The sequence below is a fragment of the Falco biarmicus genome, chromosome W (genome assembly GCF_023638135.1).
Source record: "Falco biarmicus isolate bFalBia1 chromosome W, bFalBia1.pri, whole genome shotgun sequence".
NCBI classification, from domain to species: Eukaryota; Metazoa; Chordata; class Aves; order Falconiformes; family Falconidae; genus Falco; species Falco biarmicus.
This window is the reverse complement of record NC_079310.1, coordinates 5,636,202-5,656,262: the sequence shown is the minus strand read 5'-3', so window position 1 is coordinate 5,656,262 and position 20,061 is coordinate 5,636,202. Positions and strand designations below refer to the sequence as shown.

The following is a 20,061-nucleotide window of genomic DNA, read 5'->3' as shown; positions in this document are numbered from 1 at the left end:
GGGACGAGCAAGAGTTCACCCATTCCAAATTTATTTTCAGTTTCGAATACCACATTTTTGATTTTGCTTACTTTAAAGGGTTCTCCTTTTGCCCCAATTACTTGTACTTTTTCAGGGGAAACTTTACATCCCTCAGGTATTTGCTTAATAGTTGATTTTTCAGCCCCAGTGTCTACTAAAAAGGTGAACTCTTGTTTATGGGGACCTATTTTTAATTTTATCAAGGGCTCATGATGACTCCGGTCCCCTAAGATATAGAGCCCCTGACTCTCCTATTTGCCACAAACTGAGTTTTTAGGAGCGCTTACCCTAAAGGGTCGCCTGGATTTACCCCAGAGTACAGCTGAAGGGCTTTCCTCAGTCGTTCCAGCCACTCAGTAGGGCTTTCATCTTTCTTTTGCATTTCATTAAATGCTTTATTGATATTCTGGCCACGGGGTACTGCTTCCCTAATCCCCTGAATTACTATAGTTCTCAGGTCCTGCATATGAGTTCTATGCACTGGATCCTGATTATCCCAATTAGGTCTTTGGAGTGGCCATTTAATATCTGCTTGGGGTTCCTAGGCATGCTGAGCATCCCACAGTCTCATTCCTGCTTGTCATCATATCTCTTTCCTCGGTAGTAAATAATTGACCAAGGATAGATTACATCTCATCCCAAGTATAAAGGTTTGGTCCCAAAAAATTGATTTAATCTTTCTGCCACTCCGAGTGGGTCCTCAATTAAGTTTCCCATCTCGATTCTTTTAAAATCTCGTAGGTCAGCCGAGTTTAGGGGTACGGAAATATATCCGATGACAGGTTGAGGTCGCCCCATGTGTCGCGACAGAGGGAAGACACAGTCACTCAATATGAGTGATCAGCAGACTTCGTTTATTGTCTCTTACAGTCACCTTTTATGCCTTCTTATAATTAGCTCATACATATTACAAAAGTTAAGCTCATTATTGGTTAGTTGCCTAAATACCAAGCCCACCCCTAGTTTCTCTTCTGTAGTTTTCTGTTCCCACCTGCAACATTCTTTTCCCACCAAAATCTTCCTGTTATTGTGTAACAAGGACAGCCAAAGACAGTGTATTTTTGCTTTACTTCAGATAAGCTGAGAGCGATGTGCATTTTTGTTCAGCCAGCTGGACTATGTCTATGTGACCCTTTTCAGCTAGCCAGTTATCCACAATTCCCCCGTTTTTATTTTGGGCGACACAGGCTTGGTTGACCATTTTCAATAACAGCGTTTTAACACAGGAAAATACACAGCCAACTTATAAAATCTCAGTTCAGAAGTATAATTCCTGAAATACTTGAAAAATAAAGTTAGCTTGAAGCTTTAATTTAGATGCTCTTTCTGTTCCAGTGATATAAAAAGTTTAAAAAATTCAAAGGTAATTTTAAAGTTCTGAACATGGACTAATGCAAGCTCAAAACCCCAAAAGAAACCAAACTGATGTTTGACTTGGAATATTTGCAAATATTTTAGTGGAAAATCCCTGACCATTAACAATTTTCTGTCCAAATAACAACTGCCCTTATGCAACCAACCAGTCCATACATTTTCTGAAGAATTCCTCATTGGTATCAAAGAATTAACAAAGGGAAAAAAAATTAGTTCTAAGCTATATACATTCATAAGTGTTTTTTTTCAATAGTTACATACAGATTTACACACTAAGCCATAATGGCTTGTAGGTGATACACACAAGAAGAGTACGTTGCTTATCTGTCTGAATGTCTATGCTAAATTTGACAACTGTGCCACAAGCCAAGCCTACATGGGTGCTGTATGTTATGCACGTTCCTTAACAAACAGAAGTATAATAGACAAATTCCCAAGATCTAGTCCCCAACCTAATTATATTATTTTGTAGCCAATTAAGGAAAATAACACAAATGTGCATATCTACATGTGCACACACCTTTTAGTTCAGAACCGATCTGTGATAAAAGGCCTTAGCCTTATGGCATCATCGAATCTTAACGAGTACAGTAATTAAAAATGCAGTCTTAATGTAAGTGCGATTTATGCTGACATTCCCTCAAATGCTACACGTGAGTATTTCTCACTCAACTGCCTCAAGGTAAAATAGTAGTACTCGTTAATATGTATTAAAAAATCATTACTTCTCTACAATAGCAGTTGACTTCCATAACACTATGTAAGCAAAAGAGGCTTAAGATGGGTTTTCTGAATACTAACAATTTATTTTAGACTGTCTAAACTCAGGTCTTGAAAGATTTCACTCTGCCAGACGTAGAAACACTGTTGCACTCCAGTTGTGATATCCCTTTTCCCAAGTTGTCACATGCACATCTCGCTCAAGCAACAGTATTGTTAAAGTTTCTCTCTGCTACATAAAAGCATATTGCACTTGTAGATATAAAAGACAGCACTCTTACTTAGATTATTACCTTATTACCTCATAATTCTTAGTAGACCTTGTATCTCTGATTTCATCACTTCAAGAATTCACCAGAAGCAGATAAAACCACAGCATCAGACTAAACTACACCTTAACTGCTGATTCAAATAAAGGCATTCTCTTCCAGATATGCCTAATGCTTACAAATAATTTTGGCTGGTTTTGATCAAAAAACTATTATTACAATAATGATCAAAAATAATAATCCCGTTTGCAAAATGCCTTTAAGACAGCCTCCTAGTCCCAACCAATTTCCACATTCAGAATACAGCATAAATACAGAATACAGAATAAATTATCTCCATTAAGGCAAAAAGGCTTCTCTTTAAGCACAGAGATGTTTGATAGTTCAAGGCAGAAACCCATTTCTTGTAGGGGACATCTGAAGCACTTTTTTTGGTGGGTTTGTAATCAATTCCGTATTTTTCCTTGAAGGAGCTTAAGCTGTTCCTCTTGTTTCAGGAGTGTTTCCAACTCTGATTTGTCGAATAGGTCCGTATTTCCCAAAAATATCATACATTTCCTCCGCTGTGATTTTATACGGCAGGTTCCGAATATAAAGGGTCCGATTGACCTCTGGGGGCAGCCGGATGTCAGCTCGCTTGGCCGCTTGCATCGCCATGGCGCCGATCGGAGGGGGGGGGGGGTGCCGCCTCGGAGAGAAACCGCGGCCGGGAAGGGGCCTGCCTGGCTGCGCCGCCGATCGCCGCTGCCGCGGGGGACCCGGATGCTATCCCATACGCTAATAACCCGGGTAATGCCTTTTTACAATCTATGTCCCGAACGCTCCGCTTTTCTAAAAAGCATATGAGCGAATCGTACGTCGCTTGTCTCTCCATACCTTCGTCAGCGCCGTTGCAGCCTTTGCGAGATTCCGGCGACGCGTGGCCGTCCCTATTCCGTTTTCAATATTTCCTCATCCCTGATCCTTTCTCTGCAATTCTTCTTTATATGTCCCTTCTTTCCACAGTAAAAACAACATCTCTGTTCCTTCTTTACTACTACGCTCCCTTGTTTCGTTCCAGCAGACCTGTGTTCACCAGTCCGCCCTTTGCGATCCTCTCTGACCGCTGCTACCATCATTTTTACTTGTCGCTTGCTGCTCTCTTCTTCCCGCCTTACGTAGACTTTCTGAGCTTCCCTCAATAATTCATCCAACCCTCTATTCTGCCAGTCTTCTAACTTTTCAATATTCTTTCTGATATCTTCCCATGATTTTGCCACAAACTGAGTTTTGAGGAGCGCTTACCCTAAAGGGTCGTCTGGATTTACCCCAGAGTACAGCTGAAGGGCTTTCCTCAGTCGTTCCAGCCACTCAGTAGGGCTTTCGTCTTTCTTTTGCATTTCATTAAATGCTTTATTGATATTCTGGCCACAGGGTACTGCTTCTCTAATTCCCTGAATTACTATAGTTCTCAGGTCCTGCATATGAGTTCTATGCACCGGATCCTGATTATCCCAATTAGGTCTTTGAAGTGGCCATTTCAAAAATTGATTTAATCTTTCTGCCACTCCGAGTGGGTCCTCAATTAAGTTTCCCATCTTGGTTCTTTTAAAATCTCGTAGGTCAGCCGAGTTTAGGGGTACGGAAATATATCCGATGACAGGTTGAGGTCCCCCCATGGGTATTTCCCTTAGGGGGTACATCTGAGCTGCCCCTTTTTGACTTCTAGTTACGCGTCTAGGAAGAGGGGGAGACCCTTGTTCCGACTCTGGTGGGGGTGTGGGCTCTCTGGGGACCTCTGGAGGGGCTGCGGGAGCAGGAGGAGGAATGTAAGGAGGGGGGGTTAGAAGGGTTTCGTCTAACTCTTCCTTCTTTTTTTCGTTGTTTAATTTCTATTTCATTCAGCAGGTAAAGTCTAGCTCCCGGTCTTTCTAGCCACACTTCCGCATATTGACTCTCCTCCGGGTTAAGGGGTTGTTTTTTTTTTTATTATTAACCCAGAGGTTTAATTGCTGTCTTACCCAATCTTCTTCTGACCCATAGACTGGCCAAAAGACATTTTTAGAAATCTTCTTCCCTCCCCATATCTTAGTACAATATTCTATCATCTTCTGCTTATCTTTCCCTAGGGTTCCAGGGAAATATCTCCAATTGTCTAAGATATATGCCAGAGGGGTATTCTTAGGTACAGTGGGTACCCTTCCCATGGGAGTCGAAGGCTTGCTGCCCTTCGCCCCCATCTTCTGGAATATCCACAAACATACACTCACTCGCTCCCCTTGTTCCTGGCCCAGTCCCTCGCGGGAGATGGGAGACGCAGTACTTAAGAGTCCGCACTCGCTTGGTTCAGTATATCGAACCTCTCACTCGTTATATTCCAGGAAACCCAATCCCGCCCGAACGGCAAACCCGCGAACAAATTCGCAATATACTTACGCGTCCTGCGTCTTCGTCCGGACTCCCGTGCACAGAATTTTATGGGATTTTACCGGTTTCTCCTTTGCTCATTATTCTAGAATTTAGGTTCGTCGGTAAGGTTGGAGTAAGCTGTTGGTCGCGGGGCCGCGAAATGTCGCGGGGCGCCTCCCCGGAGGACCAAAGCCCACCGTTCCTTATCCGAGTCACAGCACCAGAATTGTTATAAATTGAGACCACAATAGATCATAATCCAATTAAAATTTTTATTAATTACAGCAAGTAGAATACGAGCAAAAACAGCGCTGGACGACAGGGGAGTCTGCGCTCCGCCAACTGCCGTCCTGAGCAGTTCAAACAGTCCCTTTTTATACCTTTTTTTTTACTTTCGTGTTCATGAAGTAGTGGAGGTGTTGACCCTTCATTCATATGCACAAGCAGCATCCTGGACACCTGGCGGTTATCTTATCTTTCACAAGCGGCATCCTGGACACCTGGCGGTTATCTTATCTTTTGTTGCCTAATCTTTACATTGGGCTTAACATAAATCTTAATAAACAATACCCTATTCCATAGTTTCTTACAGGTTTATCAGTGTCAATAAAATCATTGTCTGAGTTGTCCTGTTCCCGTGCTTGGTCCTGTGTTGTGAGGGTCGCTGCAGTCAGTGACAGAAGCTTTGGGGGCAGAGGAGGTGTGGACGGAATCGCCATCGCTGACAGTGTCTTGAGAAGAGTCACGCTGTCGGTGGAATTTACAGCTTCCTCTGGTTTAGCACCGTTAGTAGAATTAGTCCACACTTGGCAAAGAGTAGTCAGAATTTGCCACCAAGGTGCTAAATGCATTCCCGACACGGAGTTCCCCTCTGCGGCAGCATCATACAATTGTCTGCTGACCGCTTTAATTTCTTTCAAAGTCTCTAAAGTTTCTTGACTGCTCGCCTGTCTCAATGAGTACAGGTTTCTAAAGCTTCTTAAAATTTCTTCAAATATTTAAAATCTCTAAGGTTTCTTGGCTGCTCACCTGTCTCGATGCATACAGGCGTTATCCTCGGGGTTTAGGTTGTCCGCCTGGTCCAGACAGCAAGACACTCGTTCAGCCAAGCCGTCTCCTCCGGAACGCAGCCCTCTTCCACGAGCTGTCTTTTTTCCGTCCTTATTCTTCCAAGGCTTCGGAACACCACCATAGGGGTCACCATTTGAGGAGACTGAGGCACGGACTCCCTGATCTGACTAGATATATACGTCTCTTTCTGGGGACGAAGCCTGATTCCCCGTTACAGATTTCCCACAGCTCACCTCTCAACTCCAGAGGGATTTATGGCCAGCCAGCTCCTGCTTCCTTTCAGCAGATCATTCAAAGTTCTGTGGGATTCGCTGCATGTCGCTCAGATAGGCGATTCGAGAGCCCTTCACGTTAGATCCTTAAACGTATCACGTCGGGGTCACCAATTTGCGGCGAATGAAGAGACGGGACGCAGCTTGATGCAAGCAAATGTCCATTTATTAGTGATTTTCTTACAATTATATATGTTTCTACCTTCTACATATTACACACTGATTGGTTAAATCTTAAGCGTAAAAAACACTAATTGGTTAATTTTTAAGGCACACCGTTAGAACAATAGATACTTACTAGTTTATCTTGACCTAGCAATAATTTTTATTCCAAGGTTAGGGAGTTTCTTTCTACGCGGCTTTCTTAATTACATATTGGCGCCATCTGTTCCCTTATCTGGCTACTCGTTTCTCTGTCCGTCTGGTTGCCTCCTTAACTGTGCCGGCTCAGGGGCCTGCAGTTAGCTTGTTCCTTTGCTCCCAGGGCTTGTGCCCTACAAGTTCTAACAAGTCTCTATTCATCAGGCTATCAGTACTTGGACTCTTGTCCTTGAGGCCTTGTCCTACACAAAGGCAATCCTATTGTATCATAAGTCAAGCAAGCGGGGCAGAAGACCAGCTTGGCTGAATAGGGAGCTCGTCTTGGATCTCAGGAGACAAAAGAAATTGTATGATCAATAGAAGGAAGGTCAGGCTTTGCAGGAAGATTACAGAGACGTGGTTGGTACATGCAGGGAGAAGACACAAAAGTCCAAAGCTCAATTAGAGTTGAAACTGGCCAGTGTTGTGTCAGAAAACAAGAAAGGCTTTTTAAAAGTATGTTAATAGCAAGAGGAGGTGCAAGGAAAACATAGAACCAATATTGTTGAAGACAGTCACCTGGTTTCAGCTGGGATAGAGTTAATTTTCTTCTTAGTAGTACAGTGCTGTGTTTTGGATCTGGTGTGAGAAAAATGTTGATAAGTCACTGATGGTTTTAGTCATTGCTGGGTGATGTTTATACTAAGTCAAGGACACTTCAGTTTCTTGGGCCCTGCCAGCAAGAGGGCTGGAGGGGAACAGAAACTGGGAGGGGACACAGCCAGGACAGCTGACCCAAACTAGCCAAAGAGGTATTCCATACCATATGACACCATGCTGAGTATATAAACTGGGGGAAGAAGAAGGAAGGGGGGACATCTGGCATTATGGTGTTTGTCTTCCCAAGTAACCATTGGACGTGATGGAGCCCTGCCTTCCTGGGGATGGCCAAACACCAGCCTGCCCATGGGAAGCAATGAATGAATTCCTTATTTTGCATTGCTTGCATGCGCAGCTTTTGCTTTACCTATTAAATTGTTCTTATCTCAACCCTCATGTTTTACATTCCTTTCCATTTCTCCTCCCCATCCTTCTGTTTGAGGGGAAGTGAGTGAGTGGCTACGAGGTGCTTGGTTGCCAGCTGGGGTTAAACTTTAGCACTGACATTTAGGGATGAAGAAAAAGCAGAGGCATTCAATGTGTTTTTGCCTCAGCCTTTAATAATACTGATAGACCTTGGGCTGCCCGGTTCTCTGAGTTGGAGGGACCACAACTGTGGTAACAATGACTTTCCATTTGTGGACACTGAAATTGTAAGGAACCAGCTGTATCAGCTGAATGTTCACAACTCCATGGGGCCTGATGGGATTCATCCCAGAGTACTGAAGGAGCCAGCAGATGTTACAGCAGGACCCCTCTTGATCATCTACCAAAAGTCTTGGGAGTCTGGGGAGGTCCCTGCTGACTGGAAGCTAATCAACAGTATTCCAATTTACAAGAAGGGCATGAGGGAAGACCCAGGAAGCTACAGAACTGTTAGTCTCATCTTAGTACTTGGAAAAATTATGGAGAGGATCATACTGGGTACTGCTGAAAGGCATTTAAAGAATAATGCAATCATCAGCACAGTCAACATGGGTTCACAAAGTCCTTTTATAATTAATCTGATATCCTTCTACGATAAGGTCATCTGCCTAGTGGATGAAGGGAAGGCGGTTGGATGTAGTTTTTCTGGATTTTAGGAAGGCTTTTGATACTGTCCCTCACAGCATCCTTCTGGACAAGCTGTACAACTGTGGGATGAGGAGGTTCACGGTGTGCTGGGTGAAGACCTGGCTGAAGGGCAGGGCTCAAAGTGTTGTAGTGAATGGGGCTACATCTGGCTGGTGACCAGTCACCAGCGGTGTTCGTCAGGACTCAATTCTAGGACCAGTTCTGTTCAATATTTTTATCAATGATCTGGATGCAGGAGTTGAATGGACCATTAGCAAGTTTGTTGATGATACTAAACTGGGAGGTGCTGGTGACTCTCTTGAGGGATGAGAGGCCTTGCAGAGGGATCTAGATAGACTGGAGCATTGGGCAATTGTTAATGGCATAAAATTTAACAAGAACAAAAGCCAGATTCTGCACCTGTTGTGGGAGTAATGCCAGGCACAAGTATAGATCAGGAGAGGAGTAGCTGGAGATCAGCCCTGCAGAAAGGGATCTGGGGGTGCTGGTTGACAGCAGGCTCAATAGGAGTCAGCAGCGTGCCCTGGCAGCCATAGGGCAAACTGCATTCTGGGGTGAATTAATCGCAGCATAACCAGCAGGCCAAAAAGAGTTCATTATCCTGCTCTATTTAGTGTTAGTGTGACCTCACTTTGAGTACTGTGTGCAGTTCTGGGCTCCATAATTTAAGAAGGATGTTAAGGTACTTGGATGTGTAAGGTACAGAGGCTGGTGAAAGGGCTGGAAAGCATATCCCAGGGGTCCTCAAACTACGGCCCACGGGCCGGATACAGCCCCCCAGGGTCCTCAGTCCAGCCCCTGGTATTTACAGAACACACACACACACACACACCGGGGGTTGGGGGGGGAAACCAAGCAGCCGCAGATGACCTCCTGCCACTTCATCTGCGCGCTGGCCCCCTGTTTAAAAAGTTTGAGGACCCCTGGCATATTCTATGAGGAGCAGCTGATGACTCTGGGTTTGTCTAGTTTAGAGAAAAGGAGAATGAGGGGCAATCTCATTACTCTCTACAGCTTCCTGAGAAGGGGAGGTAGAGGCAGAAGTGCTGATCTCTTCTCCCTGATATTCAGCGACAGGACATATGGGAATAGTTCAAGGCTGTGTCAGGGGATGTTCAGACTTGACATTAGGAAACATTTCTTTACCAAGAGGCTGGTCAAACACTGAAACAGGCTCCCTAGAGAGGTGATTGATGCCCCAAGTCTGTCAGTGTTTAAGAGGCATTTGGGCAATGCCCTTAATAACATGCTTTAACTTTTGATCAGCCCTGAAGTGGTCATGCAGCTGGACTAGATGATCAGTGTAGGTCCCTTCCAACTGAGCTCTTCTATTCTAGCTTAGCTGGTTAGACTATTTTAAAAGTACTTGAGTGGATTTATTCATTTATGTGATCTAGTCAGAACATATTAGGAACAGTAAGTTGTTTAGAAACTAGAATGAAAAGCAAGAGTTTATTAATTTATATTTTTTATTTACATTCAGCTTAAGTAACTCAATTTTTTAAAAGTATAGCATTTTGGGGAAATTTCAAGACTTTCAGAAAGGCATTAATTCAGGAAAAGATGCCTGGAGAATTCAACATGTGATGATTTGAGGCACAGAGTCCATGTCTTGTAAGTTAATGATTATCAAGTGTATATATCCAAAGGACTGAAAATTTGGAAAGCTGTGTAGAACTGGGTAGTTAATTTCGAACAAAATTTGATGCATTGGTTAACTTTGGAAATTACCTACAGACAGTAGCATTGCTTTAATTCTTTCATAATTAATAGATTAAACCATATAGATCCTGATGCTTTTGTGTCATGCAGTTACTGTGTCTTTATGGATCTCAGCTGATATCTGGTAGATTTCATTGCATGAATCTTTTACAATTTTCTCAGCCTTAAGATTGAGAGTAATACCAGACTAATTTCTAATGGATTGATAGGTTTAGTTAATATTTTTATAAAGCATTCAGTTCCTTGTGTAGGGGGTACAAAATAAATGTAGAAGATTAGTTTATAATTCAGAAACAATTTATTTGGAGATTCTATTGAGAAATCTATCATGGCAGTGATCACCATTTGGGAGAGAGGAGGTTGGATCACAGCTCCCTAGTTCTTATGAGCTCTTTAAAGTGAATGGCAGCAGATGGGAAAAAAGAAAATGTGGATTTCCCTGGCTTAGCATCTCAATACTCTTCCTGGAGGTCTAGAGGAATTATTTCTAACTCTTTCTTTATTTTTCCCCTCAGGTTGGAGGTCACACAATGCTGCCTATTCGTTGGATGCCTCCAGAAAGTATCATGTACAGAAAGTTCACCACAGAAAGCGATGTCTGGAGCCTGGGGGTCATATTATGGGAAATATTTACCTATGGCAAACAGCCATGGTATCAGCTCTCAAACAATGAGGTGTGTGTATTATATTTTCAAATAACATAGAGGGCGGCATTTTAACTGGTGGCATGGCTTCTCTGGGGAAAGGACAACAGTAAATTTATTTAGTAGAAGCAATTACCCTGATATCATATAATTATGGTATTGTCACAAACTTTGTGGTTGAAATTCTTTTTCACCCTTTTCTCAGATGGATGGAAGTAGGACTATACTAAGTTGGGACATACCTTCTTCCTTTGTATAGGATAGTCTGCTCTGGGTGACCACGAGGCAATAAAAAGGAGCTTACCTGTCTCCCAAACTGGCATTGGGTGATTTCAGTTACATATCAGGAAATGTCATCGTCACAAAGTAGTTGTTCTAAAACATTCTTGAATAGACTGAAGGAATATGGAAATCTCTTCATACCTGGGAAATCAAAAGTAATCCCTTTCCACAAATTAGCCATGGTGGTACTCATAAAGCATAAGGAGGGAGGGAGAGGTGCTCTATGTGAGACGATTGAAACTGCTTGCTTCTGAGATGAGGTGAGATTTATACACATATAGGGCAGGTATGATATTGCTTGCTTACCACTGTTCCCTCATGAATGCAAGGGATAACACAGGTTAACACAACATCACATTACATCAGATATTGCTCCTTGACATCCTACGTTATGGTGATTTTTCCATATCATATCCCACTACCTGTACATCTACCTAGAAATGCAGCTCTTCTGCAGAGGTGGCCAGGTGACTTCCACCAGTGAGGCTGCTGTGGCTATTAGCAGCTAGCTCTTCCATGGGTGAGGCCTATGTAATTGGAATGGCTACACTGATCCTTTCCTTGTGATTTCTTGTAGGTGATTGAGTGCATCACTCAAGGCAGAGTGCTGCAGCGACCTCGCACATGCCCCAAGGAAGTATATGAGTTGATGCTGGGCTGTTGGCAAAGAGACCCTCACATGAGGCTCAACATCAAAGAAATACATTCCCTCCTCCAGAATTTGGCTAAGGCATCTCCAGTTTACCTGGATATTTTAGGCTAAAATATCCTAGCATTTCTTCTTATGATCTGCGTGAATGAATGTATTCAACTGCCACTGAACTCCATTAAAATGTGTTCTTAACTTTGACAGTACTAATGACAAAGATATGAAGAAGCTTTCAAAAGGCAAGCAATGTACACATCTATAGACACAGTACTGACTTTTTAGACATTGCTGAAGCATATCTTCACTCTCAGTTTCTATCATTTTTCCTCTAATCAATTTGGTTTCTGCATTATTGTAACTCCGCATAGACAAAGGCCTTAAAAACTTGATCTGTTATATCAGCAGACTCTCCAGTTAACCCACCGCAACTAACAATGGCTTGTTGTATTCATGCTTTTGATGTGGATGAATAGAAAAATATATTTATCTCAAACTTTGTGATTTCTTCTGTATAGATACCAGGAGTCTCTTTGTATTCACCTCAGTTTTTTTGCTTCAGCATATGGGTAGAAAAAGACTAATGTTCTTTACATGAAGCATATTTCTTGCAGACACAAAGCTAGATGGAATGAGAAGAGCACTTATGTGACCCAATGTCTGAAAGAACCATGGGATCAGATGGCATCCAAAGCCACTAAAAAAATCACAAACAATTTGATGGAAGGCAAGAGATGGTTTAGCACTTTCCTTGGATAGTCTTTCTGAGGAGTAAAGGGATTGTTCAAGGAGGTGCATGGCCAGCATTTTTCATTGCCAGATACAAGTCTATGATAAAAGGGAAAAAGATATTGTCTGCACTGCACACAATTATGCTACAAAATGATGAACAAAACACATGCCCTTATTTTGTCTTCTGGTAGGATATTGGCATGCCACTGGTATAAAAATGTTCTCCAGCTAGTCTTTGGTAATAAAGGCTGAAGCTAGGCTTATTAATGTACAGGATTAATTTCAGGATCAAGTGTTTAAACTAAGGATTTTGTTAAGATAGGGTACGCTATAGATGCTGGGGTAGGTGTATCTTATATGGTGCTTGTCCAGCAGCATACTCCTTCCTTCCTCAATATTTTTTAACTGTGCAAGCAAAACTGCATGGTATTTGTTGATTAATGCCCTTTGTGCAGAAAATAAACTTTCATCTTGTAGTACACCCTTGTACTAACTCATATATATAAACCTCATATAGCTAACTCATAATAACATTAACTTATATTTCATTAAAGGGGCTAATGGAGGACACAATTACAATAGACTGATATTACATGAATAATCTAAAGCACAGAGATCACTGGTTATGTTTAAGCCACGGTGGGGGATAGATTAAGATCCCTGGACAAAATAAATGACATTGAGATTACAGCTTACTATTCAGAGTGCAAAGACCCTGAATTCAGCACCATATTTGTGTCAATGCTAGTGCTGTCATTCCCAATATCCACTTTAAAAAAATTATTTGTTTTTGATTGGATGGACATTGTACATGTACAGCATTTGCATGGCCACTGTGTTGATGACAAATGCATGGGTATATCTTGGTTTTCAAACTGGAAGTTGAAGATTTCAAATTCAGAGGTAGGATTATTTTTAATATGATTTCTTACAAATGAAAACCTACCTTACCTAGTCCTCAAGACTTTTGCCTCCCTCTGTGAGTGGGCATTGCTGCAAAAAAAGTGATCTTTCTTTTCTTTTTCTCTTTGTTTTTTCTTATTGACATGAGCCAGATCAAAATAGTCCTTCATCTTTGTGTTGAGAGTATTATATTTAATAAATTAAACATTTTAATTTTGCAAATGTTCCCATAATATTCTTAATATATAAATTACTTGTATATATTATTTATTGAGGCACTTTAGCTTGTTCCTTCAGAAGCTTTTAGAGATAGCTCATAAACATTTTGAACATTTTCAAAAGAAAACAGTTCACAGGACAGTGGTACATTTTTACCCTTCTCAATGTCATTAAAAAGGCAGCATTACAAATAAACATGAGAATATAGCTGTAAAGCCATACTCAGTTTTCCTTTAATAAACTAGATGTTATTTTTTTAACCAGTACTGAACTGGAAACACACATAAAGTCTAAGAAAAATTCCAGCAAAATCAGCCTTAAAATTTTACTAGACTGTCTTAAAAGTTCACATAGAAAGCTAGTTCACATAGAAAGCTAGATAAAGACTGAGCATCCAGCGAAACCCATTCTCTTGAGAATCTGATTTTTATGTTATAAAGGAATTTGCACATAATTTTCAACATAACAGCAGTGGAAAAAGAAGGTGTCATAGTCTGCTAATACTGTGCAGTAGGAAAGGGTTGCAGGTGATGGAATGGGAGGTGTTAAGCTTCTGCCTGCTGTATTTTTAGTTTCTTATGAGCTTAAGAAAAAGGCATTGAGATGCTTCTGTTGCAATGTAGGCTCTAACATTGAAATCAAACACGTGGATTTTGCAAGTACTGAAAGAATGTATACTCCAAAAAACCAACAAAAACCAAACCCCTGAAATTGTGCTTTAGCAGCATCTTATTTTTTATTTACTATGACTATGACTAATGACTATGAGTCATTTTAGAGACTAGCTAATGTTACAACATATTGTGCAATAATGTAGCAGTATGTTAAACCTCTAAAGCAGGGGTCCTCAAACTACGGCTCGTGGGCTGGATACAGCCCCCCAGGGTCCTCAATCTGGCCCCCAGTATTTACAAAACCCCCCGCCCCCCCCCGCCGGGGGTTGGGGGGGAAACCAAGCAGCCGCAGATGACTGCCTGCCACTTCATCCATGCGCTGGCCCCCTGTTTAAAGAGTTTGAGGACCCCTGCTCTAAAGGACCAAATGTTCAACAAAGCCACCAGTATGGATAACCTTAAGCTATATCATTACTCTTCTTCATCATACATAAAAGGCATAATCAGAGTAGACAAGCTATTAACTGTAGTTATATATATTTTACTTTTTTCATTAAAAGGTAATATATATGTATAAATTTACATACATCTACATTACTGCAAATTATAATTAGTGCTATTAAAAGTCTGCTAAATGACCGAAATAAAAAAAGAAAAAAAATATTTTTCTATGTTTGTGAAATTCAACTTTTTAGACTGGTGTGCAGCAGAGAAAGTGCTAAAATGCAAGAGATATAACAAGCACTTTTTTCCCCAAAATGACTGCTTAAAAACTTTTCTTCCATTCCCATCTGACTTGCTGATTTCTCACAAGGAAATGATCTAAGCTCCAAAAGCAGTTTGATTTATTGTCATTTTCAGGTTTGTGCTATTGCTTTTTTTATTGTCCTAGAATAACAGTGCAGCTTCACTAGCATTTTATAATTGTATGTAATAACAAAATAATTCCAGGACTATTCAGACTGCAGCACTACCTGCAGGACAATGGTGAGAATACCAAAATTCAGCAGTAATAATAGCAGCATTTGCATGCTCTTTCTCTCTCTCTCCCCCTCACCCACATCTTTTTGAGAGATTGTTTCTGTTGTGGCTGATGTAGACTTTTACAAAACACTTTGAAAATAAAAGAAATAACCCAATAAAATGATCAGGTCACTGAATGACTAAGGTACAACGGGAATGTGTTAGAACAAGACTATCTCTGAGTTGTTGCAGCCTGAAAATTAATTCAAATGCTGCTATATTGAGGCAAGTGCAGGGGAACAAATCAGGGTTTCTAATAAAACATGAAGGTTTTGATAGCACAGGAAGTTGTATTTTCTTGTCAGGGCTGGTATGAACCAGTGCTGCTTTAAATCAAAAGCCTTAGTTAGAATACTTTTGGCTTGTTTTTTTGTGGGATGGGCGGGTGTGTTACTATAATTAATCACAAATATGAAGCAAAAATTAAAAGTGCACATGTTTCAGGAAAACATTGTGAATTTCACAACAACAGAGTGACTATTTTGCCATCTTTTAAAGATATTTCAGGAGAAGGAAAAGGAAATTCTAAGTACATTATTTTACCATCTATGCATTCTAGACCAGGTCTACAGGTTGGTGGGTTTTTTTGTTTGCTTGTAGAAGACTGAGTGACAACCGGCTAGTGTTTTATAAACACTGATTACTTTGAGCAAGGATAATAGAAGCTGCTAGTAGTGGGGCTTTTTGATAGATATATGTAAGAAAACAGAGATCAAATCAAATCTTTACAGAGGCCTCTTGCAGCTTATATGTATCATTCTGCAACTTAATGAAAACCAGCTAAGAATGTTTTATATACACAAGAAATTTAATTCAACACTGGTGTTCAATTACATCACCAATAGATATAGAATCAATTATGAAATATTTGTCCCAGCCCTGCACTTCACCTATACTTTATGTATATACATATATTTCTAAATCTCTCTTGCTTTGTCACCTGAGACAGATAGACATATCTACATATAAATATAGATCTCCATATTGTCACCAAACTGTGACCTGGTGTGTAGTGCTATCTTTCTACTTTCCTTTGTCTTTTTCTTTTCTTATGTGATGTCTCTGTGCAAATATTTAGTGGTTCTCATTTTGCAGTTTGCTATAGCAAGGCTGATTTTGAAGTGATGCCTATGTATCAGTGTTAAAAGTTTTGTTTCTGAATCATGTGACCAGCTTCTCTTGACATGACATGGAAAGTTTCTTGTGTTATAGTGTATTTAATAAAAATGATGTCTTACAATAAACAATGTAATTCAAAAGAAAGATTCAATGATTACTTTAAAAGACATACAATTTTCATGAAGGGCTGTGTGCTATTTTATTTTTTGTTTTAATGTCTTTGTTCACCTCCATTCCTTCTGAAAAGGTTGAAATTAAGATATAGTTTAGTATGCTTAGAAGCATTATATATTTCCACTCTAAAACCCTGAATAAAAGCCAGATCACTGAATTCCTAGGTGAGGAAAGAAGAGTTCCATAAAAATAATAGGAAAATAAATATCCGATTTTAATGTAATCTGTTAGGCTCTTTTCTTAATTTTTATTTCTTTTTTCTCGAAAATTAAGATCCTATTTGAACACTTATTCATTTGGAGAGCTGGCTTTGCAAATAACTTAAGGCCACTTGTTTCTCCTTCAATGTGCACAACATGCAGCAGCCAAGCATAGTCCCCTTTGCTGTTCAGCAACAGGGCCTTCCACAGCCTAATAAGAGTCAAAGGCCTATCAGCTCTTTCTGCACCTTCTGTATAAAATCCATAGAGAATTGTGAAACACTAAAAAGGCTGGTAGGGGATATTCAATACAGGTCCTGCTCCTGAGCTTCTGCTAAGGTTCAACAAATTTCAAAATTGATTTAATGATGAAGAAGTCTCTGTACTGGGGCAGATCCATTCTCTGGGAGATGCTGCTCATCACCACTTGTGGCAGCCCATCTTCAGTAGCCAAACAAAGAGGGGTGATGTCTAGGCTGCCCCCATCTCTTCTTCTTGGCCCTTTCCCAGCTGCCTTCTGCAGCTGCTCATCTTGTCCCCAGCCTGTAACAGAGGAGCCAGGACTGGGTCTCACCTCCAGCTCCCTAGACCCAGCCAATTACCTCCTCTCTGCTAGAGCCCATCTAGACTTTGCTTGACATGGCAACTAATAAATCACCCAGTGACATAGTTTTATTGTTTTAATGATCTTGAAATTAAAACATTGAAATACCTATCTGTCCTGGTTTTATTGCATTAATTAAATCTTCTCACATAAGAAGAGTCAATCTGCATTGTTCCAGAGACTACATAAATACTCCTTGGAGACATACACATTCACATCACCTTTCACTCATTTATCTTGCTCAGGTAACCAAACTGACCGGTGCTAGGAACATGTGAAGAGATGCCTCCTGCCTTTGACACCTCAGCTCCCAGGCATGCTTCTGACCTTCTCTCTGTCACCCTGAATGCTGTCCAGAATTTGCAGATTCCTGGCACATCCTCCTTGAATTGCCACTCTTCCAGTACTTTTGCTGCAATATACTTTGGAAATTGGCATATATACACATATACAAACAAATTACTGGGTGTATTGACTTATATGTCAAGCTTTTGGTAGTCAGGGGCTTCAGGGCTGGCCAGAAGCTTCCCCCGTTTCAGTGTAAGAGACTGTCCGTGAGAACCACCATCGCCACAGCAGATGTTTGTCTCAACATTGCTATGGCAGGAAACTCACATCACCACAGCAAGTATTTATCTATGGCAGGAAGCCAACATCACTGCCACAGCAGAGGTTTATCTCAACATTGTTAAGGCAGGAAACCCACTAACTGACACCATGGAGCAACAGGGGAAGCTAATCCTGAGAAACTTAACCAAGTCCCTGTGCATGTGCCCAGACCCAGGGTCAGGGGGATCAAGGGGCCTGGAGACCTCTGAGGACTACCTGATGGTATTGGGCACGCACACCACCGCCAGGTGGAAGGTGTGGTTAAGCAGAACAGCTCATGACAACCCTTTAAAAGAACAGAACCAACCAACATCGGAGGGAACATTCCCCCACTGGACTTGGAAACAAATTGGACTGTCAGGACACTGCAGCTCTGGGGTGGTAGCTATTGCTATGAACTCTTTCATTCTTTCTTTCCTTCCTTTCTTTATCTCTCACTCTCTCCTTTGCATTTGCAAACCTGTGATCAGGCAAATAAAGTTCTTTGGATCTTGACTCCATTTTGAGTCTTAATTCTGTTCCCAAGAATACAAGCAGAACCTCACTCTGGTCTTGGACTGGCATGCGACAGAGCCTGTTTCAGCCAGCTCCAAGACAAACATGCCACTGGCCAAAGCAGAGCCAATCAGAAACATTGGTAGTGCCTCTGTGCTAACATATCTAAGAAAGAAAAATATATGCTGTGCAACAGCTGTGAGAGATAGGAGCGAGGAAGTGTGAGGGAAACAACCCTGCATGTACACAAGGTCAGTGAAGGAGGGGGAGGAGATGCTCCAGGCACTGAACAAGATTCCTTTGCAGCCCATGGATGAGACCATGGTGATGCAGGTTCATAGAATCAGAGTCACTGAGGTTGTTGGAAAAGATCTTTAAGATCATCAAGTCCAACCTTTAAGCCAGCACTGCCAAGTCCATTACTAAACCATGTCCCTAAGCACCACGCTTACCTGTTTTTTTTCAACACCTCCAGGGATGGCGATTCCACCACCTCCCTGGGCAGGCTGTTCCAATGTTTCACCACCCTTTCAATGAAGAAGTTTTTCCTAATATCCAATCTCAACCTCCCCTGGCGTAACTTGAGGCTGTTTCTTCTTGTCCTGTCACTAGTAAACTGGGAGAAGAGACCAACACCCACCTGCCTACAACTTCCTTTCATGTAGTTGGAGAGAGCAGTAAGGTTCCCCTTGAGTCTCCTCTTCTCCAGGCTAAACCACCCCAGTTCCCTCAGATACTCTTCATAAGGCTTCTGCTCCACAACCTTCACCAACTTCATTGTCCTTCTCTAGACATGCTGCAGCACCTCTATGTCCCTCTTGAAGTGAAGGGCCTAAAAGTGAACACAGTATTCGAGGTGTGGCCTCACCAGTGCTGAGTACAGGGGGATGGACAATCACTTCCCTTGTCCTGTTGGCCACACTGCTTCATATACAAGCCAGGATGCTGTTGGCCTTCTTGGCCACCTGGGCACACTGCTGGCTCATGATCAACCAGCACCCTGAGGTCCTTTTCCTCCAGGCAGCTTTCCAGCCACTCTTCCCCAAGCCTGTTGCATTGTGTGGGGTTGTTGTAATCCAAGTGCAGGACCCGGCACTTCTCCTTGTTGAACCTCATACAATTGGCCTCAGACCATTGATCCAGTCTGTCCAGATCCTTCTGGAAAGTCTTCCTACCCTCAAGAAAATCAAAACCCTCCCTCAACTTGGTTTAGTCTGCAAACTTACTGAGGGTGCACTCAATCCCCTTGTCCAGATTGTCAATAAAGATATTAAACAGGACTGGCCCAAATACTGAGCCCTGGGGAACACCATGTGTGACCGGATGCCAGTTGAATGTAACTCCATTCACCACCACTCTTTGGGCTTGGCTGTCCAGCCAGCTTCATGAAGGACATACCCCACAGTGGAGCAGGGGAATAGTGTGAGGAAGGAGTCGTGGACAGAGTGTTATGAACTGATCACAACCTCCATTCCCCATCCCCAGTGCTGCTCAGGGGGAGGAAGTAGGATGTCAAGAGTGAAGTTGGGCCAAGGAAGAAGGGAGGGGTGGGAGGAAAGGTGTTTTAGTTTCTTTTTTATTTCTCAATATCCTACTCTGGTTTTGATTGGCAATTAAATTAATTTTCCCAAGTCAAGTCTGTTTTACCCATGATGGCAATTGCTGCGTGACCTCCCTGTCCTTATCCAGACCCATGAGCTTTTTGTCACGTTTTCTCCCTCTGTCCTGTTGAAGAGGGGAGTGATAGAGAACCTTGGTTGGCACCTGGAGGCCAACCCATCACACTGAGCCTACAGCAAGTGCAAAAAGTATAGAAATATAGTATTTCAGACTCCTAGCAACAGAGTAGGTAAAAATGAAAACCAGACGCTTGTTTCCCTGGCAGTATTCTCTATGTAAACTGTGCATTTTACTTTTGTTGCCTCC

The 20,061-nt window shown here is 41.8% G+C and overlaps 1 protein-coding gene across 1 annotated transcript in view; it reads left to right on the top strand.

Annotated features, from left to right (window-relative positions):
* Positions 1 to 16,329, top strand: part of LOC130142155 (BDNF/NT-3 growth factors receptor-like) — a 247,741-nt gene extending 231,412 nt beyond the window's left edge. Inside the window, 2 exon segments of the mRNA XM_056323638.1 lie at positions 10,387 to 10,545; positions 11,375 to 16,329. Coding sequence (XP_056179613.1) covers positions 10,387 to 10,545; positions 11,375 to 11,560 — 345 coding nt within the window. The 3' untranslated portion in view covers positions 11,561 to 16,329.
* The last annotated feature ends 3,732 nt before the right edge of the window (positions 16,330 to 20,061 follow it).